General features: G+C 28.3%; 1 protein-coding gene across 1 annotated transcript in view; it reads left to right on the plus strand.

The window, feature by feature from the left end:
- LOC111625070 (echinoderm microtubule-associated protein-like 2) overlaps positions 1–17,391 on the plus strand; it is a 104,372-nt gene that overhangs the window by 70,030 nt on the left and 16,951 nt on the right. Inside the window, exons 10-19 of the mRNA XM_023368101.1 lie at positions 1,396–1,500; positions 2,885–3,019; positions 6,847–6,946; positions 7,016–7,173; positions 11,158–11,283; positions 11,361–11,492; positions 12,007–12,163; positions 12,233–12,330; positions 12,480–12,567; positions 13,967–14,062. Of these exons, the coding sequence (XP_023223869.1) occupies positions 1,396–1,500; positions 2,885–3,019; positions 6,847–6,946; positions 7,016–7,173; positions 11,158–11,283; positions 11,361–11,492; positions 12,007–12,163; positions 12,233–12,330; positions 12,480–12,567; positions 13,967–14,062 (1,195 nt within the window). The remainder of the gene's footprint in view (positions 1–1,395; positions 1,501–2,884; positions 3,020–6,846; positions 6,947–7,015; positions 7,174–11,157; positions 11,284–11,360; positions 11,493–12,006; positions 12,164–12,232; positions 12,331–12,479; positions 12,568–13,966; positions 14,063–17,391) is intronic.

Here is a 17,391-nt window from a genome sequence, read left to right on the forward strand (position 1 = left end):
TATTGTGGCGGTACGCTATATTTTTGTAAATATTAATTTTAGTTTAGTTTCGTTTCTTCTTTCTACCCTTTGTTCTATTGTTCTATTTTCTTCTAGAACTTTCTTATCTATTCCCTGTCCCTTGGGTGGGATGAGCAGTTCCTAGAAATTTGAGGAGCAAAGGTGTAAACAGGAGCCAGAGAAAAAAGAGAAGTGACATAACAGGTCATTCGTAAACTGGACGGCAGAATGTACGGACGAGGTGAAAATACGAAGGACTCATATTTTCAATGACCGGATAGTTCAGAAATAAGTTCAGAAAAAAGATCATGTTTTAAGGTCATATTGACGACTGTGGAAGGAAAAAATCCTAATTATTGTAGAAGAGAAGAGGTCAGTTATAGGAGAAGGACGTGTGTTATCCCACCCAATAGTACGCATAAAGAAACAAGCTGAAAAAAGGGACAAAACCCCAGATATCCCTATTTCTATCTTATCTACCATTTTTTCTGTCTTCTTAATTCTATCCCTTTTTCTGTTATTAGTGTTAAGTTAGTGTTTAAGGTTAGTTTTAAGGTTCCAGGTTATATTGTCGCGATAGGGATCTGTATTGTACACGTGCTTTGGATACAGTGAACTATTATTATCGCTGTAATTTCGCATGCTACTGTTTGCACCGTGAAGTTGGAATCTCCCAAAATAGAATCTGTATAAAGACGCGAAATAGCTTAATTGGAAAATTATATCAACTTTTGTTACTTTATCCTGTCTGCCTTTGTGGTGAATTCTAATTTAGCACACTTTCACACTATAAACGAAAACACACGCAGTGCAAGTCAAAACACGTTGCGTTATTAACGCAAAGCGTCAACTATTTGTCCAAGGTCACACGGACCGGCACCGTCTGAGTACAAAAGTAGAGATCTGTATCCGTATCCGCGGATATACATTTTTAATGATCCGGCACATCACTAATTGATATATGATTATTTAATGAGATGACCCTGTTTCCACTCCATGATAGATACAGTTCTACTCTCATAGAAACATTGAATGCAAAATAAATGTGCTTGAAAAGAAATATATTATAAATTATTACTTATATTTATAAAAAAAAAAAACATAATAAAATTGCAAAAAAAATAAAGAATATTTATCTGTTTTAATTTATCATTATTTCAATCTTTTATAATGACAAGATAATATATAATTTACAATATTGTAAAATTTTTTTACTATAGATATTCATACAAATTAATGATACATGAAATTATATCTGTTTTACTTCTTTAATATAAAGTTATGTTAAATGTTCAGTAACAAATGATATTTTTAATTAAACTATGATTTTGTGCTCAACCATTGGCATAAATATAAATTAAATTTAACTAAATATTTTTGTTTGGTTATTTTTAGGATGGAGGTTCACAAATATGTGTGATTGACAATTCACCAGAACATACAATATCATTATGGGACTGGCAAAAAAGTGAAAAAGGAAGTAAAATAACAGAGACAAAGGTAAATATTTTACATTTAATAAATAAAATTTGTTTAAAAATTATAATATAACTTTATATTGAACTATATTGAATGAATATATTTTTGTATTTTAAACTGTATGGACTATTTTAATCATTGGATAATTCAAAATTTTGTCATATTTTTTGAATTTGAATTGGTTACAGATTTTTTAAAATATATTTATTAATTGTCAAAATTTTTGAAAAAATAATTAGAAAAGTCTAATATGGCTTTTGTTACAATTAGGGTTGCCAACTTTCTTGTATAAGAAAGGAGGATATTTATAACAAAGTAGTTATAAATATTTATTGACTAATAGTAAATTATAAAACATTAAATAGATGATAATTTTATGTAACTAGAGATGCCATTTTCAGATTGATTATGAAGACATTCACAAATGACAATTGCTTGGATGGCAGCAGTTTTAAAATTTAGCAAGGGAAAGTGTGTAGTCTTTATCCTTAACATAAAATATACACTCCAAACTACAGGGTTAGCAAGAAATAAGTTTCCTGCTTTAGAGAGCTCTGGAGTACATTTTACTGCTCAAAATGAGACAAAATTTGGACTACAAATAATTCAAGTGATGTGCTTGATATTTCTTAAATAAAAAAATAGTACAACAATCCGTACAACAACTGTAACACGAATAGTATTTATGATACGCCTGATATCACCCTGTGCGACTTTTGGTTATGGGGTTTCCTGAAGGACAACGTCTATCATAGAAGACCTGCATCTGTTTCAATCTGAAGGACAACATTCAGTGCCATGTTCTGGATATTTTGGCACACTCATTGCATTCAGCTGTGGAAAATATGGTTTTGAGATTAAAGCACATTGTTCAAAATGATATAGGACATATTAAGCATATTGAGCAATTTTAGTGCTACATATTCAACATTTATATGTGTACACATATTCAATATTTCTGTGTGCTCCAGTGCCACCTATCAACAGATTTTTGTACTATTTTTTTATTTAAAAAATGTCAAGCGCATTGTTTGAATTATCTGTAGTTCAAATTTTGTTTCATTTCAATCAGTAGAACACAATCCAGAGCTCTCTGAAGTGGGAAACTTATTTCTTGCTAACTCTAAATTATAAATGGAAAATAAGGAAAATTCACAAACATAAAAATAACACTAGGACTCAACTCCTTACAGTGTTGGTATTAAATCTATTACTATATACAATGTATCAAGTGATTTAACACATTATAAGATCTGGAATCTAATGTTGATTTTGTAAATCAATATAACTTTAATTCATATTCACATGGAAATCAATATTTTTATAAAAATCAAATTCTAAAAATTTAAAATTATATTAGTAAATATTTTTCATAAATTTAATACAACACTTTATTTCATTTTAGTGTTCTTCTGAAACAGTACTTGCTGTTGAGTTTCATCCAATGGATCGATATACTATTATTACATTAGGTAAAGGACATGTATATTTTTGGGATACTGAAGGAGGAACATTAGCAAAAAAAATTGGAATATTTGAAGTAAGTATATTTTATTATATAAGAAATATTCTGTTTATAAAAATATGAAGTATAACTTTTACATATTTAAAATATTATATTTAATTAACTTTTTCAATTGCAATATTGAACATACTCGATTTTTCACACTTATAAAGTTGGTTTTTACTAACCTTCAAGTAATAATTGTTAACAAGAAGAATGCATTTCATTTTATTCAAAAATTTTTCATACTATTATTTTCATTTTTTATTTTTAAATAAATATTGCATCATAAGTTAATTATTTGCATTCACATTACTATCAAACTACAAGCTATCAAACAGGAGAGAGAAAAGTGAACTAAATTAAATTTCATTCTGGAAAATAGCTGACAATTTAAATTAAATGGTAGTTTAAAAAATATTATGCACACATAAGGCAACACAAACGAAATTTCTTAAGACTGCTTAGCTTTAGTAGACAACAAAATTAAATTAAAGAATACTTTGAAAATTAATATCATAAAACACTTAACAAATCACTATACATATAACTAACACCTTATCCTTGCCGAGAAATATAATTTATTTCAAACAAACGTTTTCAGCCTGATTCACAGGCCATCTTCAGGTTGAGAACCAAATTTGAATTAAAGGATTCCATTAATGGAATACAAAATTCAAAATTAAATAAGCAACAGAATAAGATAAAATAAAAAAATTAAATATGAAATAACCAACAGAGTAACATAAAATAATATAAAAATGTAAAAAAATGTACATAGAAGTACAGTAATACCCCGAACTTACGCGATAGGTGGGCCCGAGCGATAACCGCGTAAGTCGAATTCACGTAAGTCGGGGTATAATTTCGCAATTTGCATAAAACCCAAATCGGATGTATGTAAGCTAATAAATGTTCTCGTTAATCTTATCTCGTCTTTTGATTTGTTCACGGTTACAAGAAATAACCACATACAGTCTCTCGAATCTCCGTAGATATAACAAACACAGAAATAAATAACACAAAATAAATTGTAGCTATGTGTCGATTCCGCGCAACATGTCCGAACATGTAAGCCAAACAATAGTGTGGGGGGGAGTGAGTAATCGAGAGTTGCATGACGCTCAAACAAAAGACGAATCGACGAGATTTGAAAATCGCGTAACTCCGGATTCGCGTAAGTCGAGGTATTACTGTATGAAGAATTACAATTATTAACACATTTTATAAAATTACTATTTCGACTGGTTAGAGCTCTATGCGTTATATTTATACGCAAAATTGCATATTGCGTATAAATATAAAATTTCAGCTTTCAGAGTTTTAATAAGAAGGGCATTTTTGTATTGTGAAATAGTACAAGACAGAAGTAAAGAAATAAATAGAATAATGAGTGTGGCCAAGACCCTAGGTTACCGAAAAAGTGCAATTCTGGGAATGGTTAGGAAGTATGAAGTGAACAACAAGAAAGGGTCTTTTAAAAATGCTCCCACTGGAATTGTAAAATTTACATATAATGAAAGCATGAATAGCGTTATGAAAGAGATTGCTTGCAGAAAAGGTTCAAGAATGCTTATAAAATGGGCCCCTAATTTATACAAAATCCTCAGAAATGATAAGGATGTTATAATGTCAGAGGAGAAAGCAGGGGTTTATAGAATTCCTTATGAAAATATGCAATTGGGCATTAAAAAAGACTATATTGGAGTAACCACCAAGAGTTTGGGACTTAGAATCAAAGAACATAGTTATATCAGAAAGGAGTCTAATGCAACAATTTTGTCCCAAATGGCACAAGCACCAGGATCTGTAGTCAAATGGAATGAGGCAGCTGTCATAGAACCTTTATCTTCCCCATCTTTGGCGTTGACAGCTGAAAAGTTGCAGATTTATAGGAGTAAAATACTAGAAGGCTGTTTAAATGCGAGGTACGCAGAAAGTCTTCCCTCTGCATGGAAGTTTATAGTTAAGAAATTTAATAAGAGCTCTAACCAGTCAAAATAGTAATTTTATTAAATGTGTTAATAATTGTAATTCTTAATACTTCTATGTACATTTTTTACATTTTTATGTTTTTATTTTATGTTACTCTGTTGGTTATTTCATATTTAATTTGTTTATTTAATCTTATTCCATTGCTTATTTAATTTTGAATTTTGTATTCCATTAATGGAATCCTTTAATTCAAATTTGGTTCTCAATCTGAAGATGGCCTGTGAATCAGGCTGAAAACGTTTGTTTGAAATAAATTATATTTCTAGGCAAGGATAAGGTGTTAGTTATATGTATACTTTGAAAATTAGATTTTACTAGAGATAGTAGCAAGTCAGTTTTAATAGAATGGTTGCAGACAAATAGAATGAAAGTATTAGCCATGAAATAAAAACAACCATGACGGAAATGGAATGTTTAACATCTTGGTGTTAAACATTTTTAAATATTTAAATAGCAGATTTTTAAATCTGCCTTTCTGTAATGTTTCAAAGATAATGATTTTGTTAAAGATTTTTAAAAATTTATTCATTAGCTATCTTCTTTCATCAGAAGGTACATTTGTTACCATGTGAATCTAAAACTATTTTTGCTCAGAAATTAGGCTTCATTTCATTATTTATTTACATATTTTCAGGTAATAATCATACTTTTAATAAATGTCTATGCACTAATTATTACTGCTCATCATCTCATTTTATTACATTTTTAAAAGGTTGACTTTAAACTATCTTAAACTAAAGTTGTTCTACGATTGAACCTGTCTATCTCAAACATGTTTATCTCAAAATTTATTTTTTTCCCTGCATTTTCAGCCTAAATTCAACATATTTTTCATGTTTATCTCAAATAATTTTTTCCCAAAACTTCTGTATTTCAAATTATGGACTAAAATGTCAATTACAAATATAAAAGCTCAGTGACTATATTTTGATAGCCTAAATTGTAGTTGAGAAACATTTCTTACAATACAGTACATACTGTAATTGTAATTAATGCTGTTTTTTTCTGATTGGCTATGAGTTTGGCTTGCATCTTATAGGTTGAAAAAAGTCAGTCAGATGAAAATATTGACAAACTATTTCTGTTGAGGTATGTCAAAAATATTTTATATCTAATATAAGTATCTACTGTACTTGCTACTGTATTAGTAAAATACTGTATCTTCATTCAAATCTATTACTGTTTACTGTATATGAACCTCTAAATCTTGAAACATGTATCTTGAAATTTTTTTCTCATTTCCATGAGATTTGAGATAGACAGATTCAACTGTATTTGAAAAATAATATATAATAAAAATTTAAAATTTAAGTAATTTAAATTAAAATCTGAAATGTAATTTAATTATAAACTTCATTAAATTTGGATTATTAGTCAAATGGGATCCATTATTTAAATGGAATTTTTATTATTTAGATTGAAATTAATTTTAGGTTTGAAAATTATAAGTTGTTTATTAAATCAATGAATACATGGTAATTTTTAACTTATAATTTATGCTTGTAGAGTCCATAAACTTGATCAGTTTTTTTTTTTCAGTGTTTTTTTTTTTTCATATTTTCTTACTTCTTATGTATAATATTACTTTTGCTGCATTTTAATATACCAAATATTTTTATGGTCATGATCTGACAGTTGTTATAAATTATATATATATATAATTCAATTGCATTTACTTTGTATTTATGCTTTTTTTATGCATTAACTCATTAACTGATAGAATATTTGTCTTATAATTATGCATTATATTTTTTCATTATTCAATGAACAGATCATTGAAAAGCATGGTTGCATGCCAAGATCAGCATATAGATTTTAATTTATCTATATATAATAATATCAAATTTATTATTTATTAATTTTTAAAGAAACATGAAAAACCAAAGTATGTGCTATGTATGGCTTTTACGGAATTAGGAGATTTGTTAACCGGTGATTCAAATGGAAATATAATGATGTGGACAAGAGGTACTATTTCTAAAATAATTTTTACAAGGAGTTTTAATTATAGTTATTTGAAAAAGGTTTACGTTTTAGGTGCTAATAGAGTATCTCGTACTTTATATAATATCCACGAAGGAGGAGTATTTACTATATGTTCTATGAAAGATGGCACATATGTAACTGGTGGAGGTAAAGATCGTAGAATTGTAGAGTGGGATCATACTTTCTCAAAAACAGGTAGAGAAGCAAAGGTAAGTTTTACCTAGCATTCTTTTAATTAATTTTGTTACTATTAAATTGAATTAAGCAGTACATGAAACATTGTTGTTTCAGCAGATATACATTTCTAAGAAAAACTTTTAATTTTAAACACACACACACACACACACACACGCATATATGCAAATCATTAACTTGTGATCACATGTTTCACACCTACAATTTTTTTCATGGACATCTTTCACAAATTGATTTACTTAACTGTGCTGCCAAGATATCCTCATGCTATATCCTATCTATCAAGTATTGTGAAAATTTTGATTGAAAATAATTTTTTCTGCTTACCATAGATCCTCAAAAATCCATTATGGAAAGTTGCTACTATATGCTTGCAATTGCATAAAATTATTTTTTTTATTGTCACATGATAACATTCACAAGGTGGCAATTTTCCACTCTGATATCATTTTTGATGATCTGACATCATGGATGTTTGTCAGCTATGCTTGACATAATGATATGGTGGCCTGATATGCTATGATCTTCAACAATTTACATAATTTTGTGGTTTTATTTTCTGCCCAAAAAATACTAAAAAATCATTTTCTGGTCCTTAGAAACATTTCATCCCTGCTGTCATTTATTTTCAGTTTAATTTGTTTCACATTAACCCATGGTAATACAAAGTTTGAAGGGCTCCCTATAGGAACCTGGTCAAGGACAAGTTCTATAAACAAAACAATATCTTGTAAATTAAATAATAAAATGTTGAAATTTGAAAAGTATTGAGAAGACACATTACTTGATTTTTGAGAATCATCAAATTTAAGGAATGGCAATTATGTGCAATATAATTGTGTGGAAAATTAGCATCTTTTAACTGCAATTGTGTGAAAAAAACTACTTCATGTGATTGTAGGTTAATGAATATAATAATCTTCAGAAATGATTAAAGAGATCATTTGAGGATCAAAAGAATAAAAGTTTTTATGAACATTTTTTATCTTTCATATTTGGAGTTATCTAAAAGATTTTATTAAGTTTTAATGAAGATGCAATTTTCTGAACAGGGATTGATTTGAAATAAATAAATAAATTATTGAGGAAAGTCTTGTCTTCATTTGTTTTGTTTTTTTGTAATTATTGCAATAAAAATCATATCTTAACTTCTGTAATCCTATATTATAAAATTACTTAGATCTATATTTGACAACTATCTATATCCATAGAACTTTTGACAGAATTTTTCTTCTTGTTATCTTTTGTGTTATACATAGTTAGAAATAATTGTCTCAAATTTTTAAAATATTTACTTAAAATTAACTAGAATAGTTGCAGAAGATTTAATTGAAAAATGTTTCATTATAAGTTGCTTAATTAAAAATGTATATCAAGTTGGGATATCCTGTTTGATTATATCAAAATGACACCAGTCTTTTTCTTTTAAACACTCTTTTTACTCTGTTGGCATGAAGACATCCTTTTAATCATACCTATCATGGGTTTGGCCAGTCCCACAATGGGATGGTCAGATGGTGAGTAGTCTTTTCTTTAGTGTTGAATTGCAAATTATACAACTAAAGAAAATAGTTATAAAATAGAGACCAAGTTAAGCTTGAAGGTCTTATGTTTTCTTAATTATATTAGACAAATGTATACCAATAAAGAATTGACAAGATTTATTTCAGACTGCATACATTTTTATGAAGTGTATGCTATTGGTTTTCTTAAGATAAGTGGATTTTAATTTTAAAATGTTAATATTTTATTTACTTGCAATAAAATTTAAAATCAAATTAATTTCAAGATGTCCTTGACATAACTATTAGAGTCAAACTGGTTTCTGTTAACTTTTTATGTTTAGAGGAATAAATAGCACAAAGTTCAATCATTGGGCAATATATTTTTTAGAATAACCACTTATTTAATGTCTCCTATTATTTAGATTAATGAATTTATTAGTGAAAATAATCTAAATCAGTGTTTCTCAACCTGTAACGAATCGTCGCCCCCTTCAATAAAACCGTTACGTAATATCGTCTTTTCACTTCAAAATTCCTGCCAAAGCTAATGCCAAATGCGTACTGCATTGAATAGACTAGTAACTAGTAAAATGTTATTTGTTTAATTATGTACGATATAACGAATAAAATATCTAATTATTCTTAATATAATGTTTACTATATCGCCCAGAAAATTGTTTCCCCCCCCCAAAAAATATAAATTGTTACTAATCGCTCCCGTTGAGAAACACTGATCTAAATCTTTTAATTCTTTTTCTAGTAAATTGATTGCATGAATTCAAATTCAATGTTCAACAATTAGTGTTTTTTTTTATTTTTATTTTTATACATATCAATATTACATTCATTAACACAAACCTGTTTCAGCTTCTGCATTGCAAATTGGCTAAGGCATTACTTACTTCTCTAACTTTTCTTATTGTTTCAGGAATTGATGCAATTTTTCCCTCTGTATTGTCATCTGCAAAATCTCTGAAATCATTTATATTTATTTGAATTTCAAAACTTCGTTTAATCAATCAAATTTGCTTTCATTTTCCATCCACGGTGAATTTAATTATTCGTATGGTCCAAGTGGATTCACCTAATAAATCAAGCTAATAACAAGTTAGTTAAACCAATCGACAGTCAGTTGTTAATTACATCGTTAATGATTTCGAGGGACATACGATTACATTTCATAGAATAAATTCCTATAAATGACGACGGTTTTGAAGAATAAGCCTACGTCATTGTTAATATATTTCGCTAGTTTGGCCTGCATGTCGAGTATTATGTTTTCCCGTGGCTCCTACCATTTTAGAAGCTCCTTTCCACGCTTCATTCCGCCAGGATCCTAACGTGTTTTTATCAGGAATGAGATCTCTGTAATTCTGGTTATTGTAGAGTTGAAGAAATAAACCATTTACTGTTGTGAGAAATTTGAAAGATTAGGTAAAGAGTTTAATAGAAACGGCATGCAACTATAGCTGTCTGTGAAACTATATGTATACCTTATATAGAATATAAGTTTGCTTTATGATTACTTTAACTCACTTCTGATGGGGAAAACTCTATTGCGCATTTGACAGTAAGACCAGTTTATTATTTCTCAGACTGGAAGACATTTCCTTGGGCAATCACGACATTTATTGTTAAAATTTATTACATAAGTTTGGCGGCCGAAATACCTTGTAATTAAAATGATGTCATAGCTTAATAATTGTGAGAAATGGAAGAAGCGTTGCATTTGCCCATGAAAAATAGACAAAGAAAACATGCCAGTAAGTGCAAGAGACTGATATGTAGAAACTACACCATTAGGATGTGTATAAATTGTGCACTATATCCTGGATAACAAAAGTATATTAAGGCCTTTTTGTAATCTGTTACTTTACATGGCATTTAATTTATACACTAATTTAAAGTAAAACGTATTAACGACATTCTTATAATATTGAACAATCGTCCGTAGATTTTCAAAATTAAGGCGAATGTGTTCGCTAGCATGATTAAATTGGGAGGTTGGGACGGGAAAGATGTTAGAATGAACAAAATTAAAACCAAAAATATACTAAAAACGGTATTAATATAAAAAGTTTTCTGTACTTTAACACATAGTTCTACAAAATAGAAGTAAAACATATTTTATTATTTTCGACTGTAAATAGGAATTAACTTTGAGTGTTTAATATAATGGCAAACATTCTAAAATAGATGAAGAATAACAGGGGGTGTATTCAGAGAATGTTAAAGGTATAGCCTATACGCTCCATTAAGGCTAAAATATATAATTTTTTTTTTTGTTAATACCGTATGAATTATAATCACATACAGTAGTGAGATAAAAATAAATAAAGTTATTTATATACAAATGAGTATTTCTTCCAGATGCAAAAATATCATTATTAATTGTCTCGCAGTCCCGAAATCACTTGTAAATTCTCTCTTTAAAAGTAGAAAAATATTGTGAAATTGATAATAGAGTTAATTTCACNTTATTTCTTTCTTCAGTTACCAGAACAAGTAGGAGGAGTTAGAGGCTTAGCTCAGGGCAAAGGCAATCTCTTACTTGTTGGAACAATTAAAAATTGTATACTTCAAGGAACGTTTTCACTTAATTTTTCAGTCATTGTTCAGGTAAATATTTTAAAAATGTAATTCAAAATTTTATTAATTTAAATGTTATATTAATTAAAAATAAATTGCTTATTTAGGGACATAAGGAAGAAATTTGGGCACTTGCTGTTCATCCATTTCAAAACCAGTTCTTAAGTGGTGGTTTTGATAATCATATACATCTATGGGATTCTATGTCACATTCTGTTATATGGACTAAAGATATTGGTGTAATTATGATATAAAATTTTAGTTAAATATAAATTTATGTTTAGTTAAATAAATGTTCATTTTCATACTTTTTTTTGTTATAAGTATTAATATAATAGTTTTTTTTAAATCTTTCGAAAGAAGGTTGACATATTTCACAACTCCTTGAAATAATCTTACAAACAAATAAAAAATACTTCTAATTGAATGAATACATTTTAATTTAATAGCAAATACTTAACAATTTTTAAAATATTTATTATCTCGAATTCATCATATGAATGTTTTTAGAATGAAAGCAGCTTTATAGAATGTCTTTAAAATGGTTACTTAGGCCAATAATAAATATTGGTTTCTAGGATATAATTTAAAATAATACAGATAGATTAAAGCATTAAAATACTAAATGATAGATTAATTAATACATTAAAATATCAAGAAATTGATAAAATATGACATTATAGAAGAACGTTTTGCAGATTTTATATGGGAGATATAACTTTTTTGATAATAAATGTGTTTTTTTTTTTTTAGCATCCTATTCGATCAGCTTGTTTTTCACCTGATGGCAATATTTTGATCTTAGCCACAACTTCAGGCCAATGGATGGCAATGGATGCTACTACTCGGCAGATATATTTTATGCACACAGATGGAGTTGAACCTGTAAGCTGTGTTAAATTTTCTCCTGGTAAGTTTATATTTTATGTATAGTCTTTGTGTTTTGTAATTTATCTAATTGTTGTTTGTTAATAATTAGATGGCCATTATTTAGCGGTAGGATCTCATGACAACCATGTATATGTTTATCAAGTTGATGAAGATTATAAAAAATACCATAGAATTGGTCGTTGTGTGGTAAATTATTTTGTTTAAAAATTATCAAATATTTATCCTATAATAATCATTAATTTCGGTTAAAATGCAATCGTCTTAATCTATAATACAATGATTTTTATGTTTACAACCGAGCGGTTAAGGTGACNATTAATTTTACTTTTTTTAAGGGTCATTCAAATTTGATAGTGCATATTGATTGGTCAGAAGACAGTACTTATATTCAAACAACATCAGGAGATCATGAATTATTATATTGTTAGTATATAATTAACATTTTTTTCTATTTGTAAAAATAGTTAAAGTCATTTTTAATTCACATTTAAAAATTAGAATCTATTTATTTTATCTAGTTTTATTTGCTTAATATTATAGAATTAAACTTAAATTAAAAGTTTATGGTTTCTTTTAAAAATTATTATTTAATACTTTAAGCTGATTTATATTTTATATAAACATTTTCTGTTTAATTTGTTTTATCAGAAAAATTAATTAAACATTAATTCTCAGATTTCATAAAAATAAATAACATTCTAAAGAATTTAAAAGCTAAACTACTTAAACAAGTAAGAATAATATTTTAATCTTTAAATGCTCCGATTTGAGGATTAAAATGTAAGTTGCCATAAGGATTAAATGTTCTAATTTAGTCCTTGTGGCAACTGGATATCAGTAAAGCAAAACAATTAAACATTTAAAAAAATGATATATATCAAATTTTAACTGTTATCATCTAAATCAGTAGTCCCTAACCTTTTTATCGCCGCGGACAGGTCAAAGTTTGATCATTTTACCGCGGCCCACTGAGGGTGGGACATTGATTGTTTATATTTTAGATTGATTTAATTTAATAATTTTAATTTAATTGTATTTAAACATGCCTTCAAAATAAAATACAGTTACACCAAAAAAATGAATATAATGTGATTTAACATTTTAACTCGCTAGAATGCTAAATCAACGAGAACCCTGAGCTTGTTTCATTGCAACGAGATGGTTCCCTCTGGGGGTAATAGGAGACAATGACGCCTGAAGTGTGTTTCTTATGTCCAGTTTATTCTGTTGTTCCGTCGTTCATTAAAAGTCGCACAAACCTGAGGAAATACACCATAGTAAATAAAATGGAAATAATTTAATGTTCCATGGGCAGCCCAGTACCATTTGATCCATGGACCGGTACTGTTCCGTGGCCCGGGGGTTGGGGACCACTGATCTAAATAATAGTAAATGTTGTTAAAAGTAAATAAATAAAAGAAAGAAACTGAAAACAGTTACAGGAGTCAGGATATTATTTATTTGGATTAAGTGTTACTTGGAGTTTTCAATCCCATTTTCAGCTCAACATTTGATGTTCCAACAATTCAAATAGAACAACGTTTTGAATGTACCCAATTAAGATTTCTAAAGTTTAAGATATTTACAGTATTTGTTACATTCAAGTTCTTTACAGATGTAATTCAAAAATTACACTTAGTTCATCTTTACTTTTGAGAAATTGGAATAATTTATCATTTAGATTCAATTTTTTCTTACATTTATACAGATCATTATTAAAAAAATATTTATCATAATGAACATTTTATTTTGGATTTGTACTGTTATATTAAAAATTTTTATTCTAAATTTAATGTTAATAGGATATTTAATTTTATTTCAGGGAATGCAAGTGTTTGTAGACCACTGACAAATATGTCAATAGCTCGAGATGTTAAATGGAAGACTCACAACTGTACACATGGATTTTTTGTTTTTGGTTTGTATTTGTTAAGTTATATAAAAAAAATTAAATGTTCAGCTAATTTATTATATTTTTACACAAGATAACTTTTTTTACTTAAGAAAAAAATTATTTTAAAGTAGAAATTAATTTTATGAATTATAAAAAGTAATTCTTGATTTAATTTAATGTACAAAGTTAAGTAAAATAAAGTCAAATCTCACTTCAATGATATTTTGGGGACCAGGAAAATAGTATTGTTATACTGGGGTTATTATTGTTATGAGCTCTTGAAATTTAAGAACCAAGATTATTAAGAAAATGAAGATTAGGTCATTCATATTCTGTGCCCACATTTCAGTAGGCCAAGGGAATGTTACACTGTTGACATCATCACAAGTAGGTTACTTCAGAACATTTCCAAAACAGATCTAAGTTTCCACCTACTATACTGCACCCAATTACCTTCCATTTCTTTAAAAATGTTGCTAGGATTGATTGAGCCATACTTCTCTGCAACTTCTGTTTGTTTCATTCTACTATCAATATCTTTGAAAGTTTCTAACTTAATTTTCAAACTTATCTATTTATATGCTTTTATCATTTTTTTCATTCACATGCTAGTACTGCTTGTCTAGTGGTAAAAGAAAATGTTTCATAATTAATTGGTCAGGTGCTTGCAGTTCCTCATATTAGGATTGATTGAGGCAGTGATGACTGTTGCAAAGCAGCCAATTAGCTGATTGTGGGCAAACTATTTTGGAATGTGGGGCGGGTTCATGGGTAAGAAGATTAGCAAGTAGGGGCTCCTAGCTCTTCACAATGTGGTTCCCGCATCAGTCAACCAAAATAAAACATTTAAATCTGCCATGGGTTGCATCAACATATCCTGATAGTTGTATTGTTATATCACGGTTTTTACTATTGTTATAGCAGGTGATAAATTACAGTATCTATATAGGACTTAGGCTGGGACTATGTACATTTTATTGTTGTAATGGGTATTGTTTTAGAGAGGTTTACTGTACTTAATTATTGAACTTTGAATCTGCTTAATTTATGAAATAAATTAAATATTGGTATTTTGTCTTCAGTTATTATAACAATAAAGATCAAACTTATCAAAATTACAATTTTATTTTTCAAAATAAAATTTCAAATTCAAATTCAAATTGTTTATTGATTTAAATTATTCTTATAACAGATGGGGAAACAAATTTGGTTATACAGTATTATTTAGTATACATGGTTATAACTTAACACAAAAGATCTAAAGATCTAATAAAGAAGGTGAAGATTTTAAATAAAGTAATTTTAGACAAATCTTCACTTTTTAGATGATAATACTTAAAACCCTCACCCAAAACAGAGCATTTCAATTAGTATGTCATCTGATAAGAACCAAACAAGTGAATCAGAAGGCTTTCTTCTACTTCATTATCACAATAGGTACAAGCCTTATCTCTTGATATGTTTAGCCAGTAGCCCTTTAACAAAACCCAAAATTTATTAAGTCTAAGTTGCATAATGTCAACAGATAGTTATGGTTGACTATCTGTTGATTTACTGTTTATTCTTGATAGTCTATGGTTGACAGAATGTCTTGTTCTGTATATCTTTCATTATTGAATCGAAATGATAATTATATGCATCTGATGAAGAAAAGTATATTCCTAGATACTTAAAATGTGACATAAAACCAATTTCAGCATTATTCACAAATATCTTGTCTGATTTAAGTAGACTACCTTTGTTACAGAAGACCGTTTTCTTCGTTTTTTGTAAATTGACTGCAAGTTCATTTCTTTTAGCATAATTAACTAGCAGGGAAAGTTTGTGTTGCAAGCTCCTTTTAGAATCTGCCAGTAAGACTACATCATCAGAATACATTAAGCAGTGTAAATCAACAGATTTTCCAAAAGCAAATCCTGAAGATTTAGAGGTAGAAAAACAACTGCGGCATGTCATTAACAAACAATATAAACGACAGGGCTTAAAGGTTCCCCCTGAGGGAGACCACCCCCGGAAATGATACCCTGAGTATTTGCCAGGTTGCCTCTCACATGATACCGTGTATCACAAAATAAATTTTTAACCATCTTAATAAATGAAGTTGAAACTCCTAGTAAATGTAACTTTTCCCATAAAATGGTTAAATTGATTCTATTGAAAGCCTTCTCTAAGTCCACAAATGCAGAGTAGATTTTATGCTTTTTTCTTGACAGGACATGTATTAAACTGTTAAGTATAAAGACATTGTACATAGTACCTCTCCCTCTAACAAAAGCACCCTGAACCTGGGAAATAACATTGAATTCATTTATCCATTTTTTTGGCTGATCAGCCAAAATTTCGGTGAACAATTTCCTAAAGGTAGTGCTATTGGATGATAATTTTGGGGATTTTATCTATCTCCCTTCTTATAAATCATTTGCAACAACACATTTTTCCAATGATCTAGAAATCTGGATGCCTTCTTGATATTATTAAAGAAGTTAAGTGGTTCTAAGTGGATTTCTTCGGGCAAATATATGATAAATTTGTTTTTTATGCCATCCATACTAGAGACTGATCTTTTTATTTTTAGTTTACAAATTGAAATTTTTAGCTCAGAGAGTGAAATTGGATCATCCAAAATTGGACATAATCACAGTCAAAATCAAGAATTGAATTAGAACTTGGATGGCAGAAGTTGTTTTCTAGAAAACATTGCCAATCATGAAGAGGACTTTGATTATCGGGTTTCATTTGCCTGTTAAATCTATTAATTAATTAATAATAGCCCATAATTTTATGGTTATACATACAATGTTGAATTAGAATGGATTTTATAATAGATTCTTAAACACACTTGGTACTTTTTATAGGACTGAAATTATGACCCTGCAGATAATGACACTAAGTTATAATGCCAAAAAATTGCCAGTCCCATGGATGATGTTATAATTGGGTTAAACTGTATTTTAAAATTGTTTTGTTTTATGCTTATTTTATTTCAAATTAAATATTAAATTTTAAATGTAAAGATTTCAGAGTTGCCTTTTCTTACTCTCATTCCAAAGTCAACTGTCTAGCACTTAAAAAATTTGAAATTTTGACTCTCTGATAATGTACTCATTAATATCTAACTCTCTAATAACACACTTATTCATACAGAATAAACTACTATCAATTGATTAAGCTAACAAGATAACACAATAACAATTAGAATAAAATGTATAAGTTTTATCTATGGTTGGGAACTGCTTAGAACACTGTTATAAGTATTTCTTGATGAATGAAAATCTGAAAGTGCTCAAATTTTGAATTTTTTTCTGTTATATGCTGCAGTAAAGCAATTTTTTTTTATTATCTTTTACGCTCAT

This window comes from Centruroides sculpturatus, unplaced genomic scaffold (genome assembly GCF_000671375.1).
Source record: "Centruroides sculpturatus isolate CEXI.00-Female unplaced genomic scaffold, Cexi_2.0 scaffold40, whole genome shotgun sequence".
NCBI classification, from domain to species: domain Eukaryota; kingdom Metazoa; phylum Arthropoda; class Arachnida; order Scorpiones; family Buthidae; genus Centruroides; species Centruroides sculpturatus.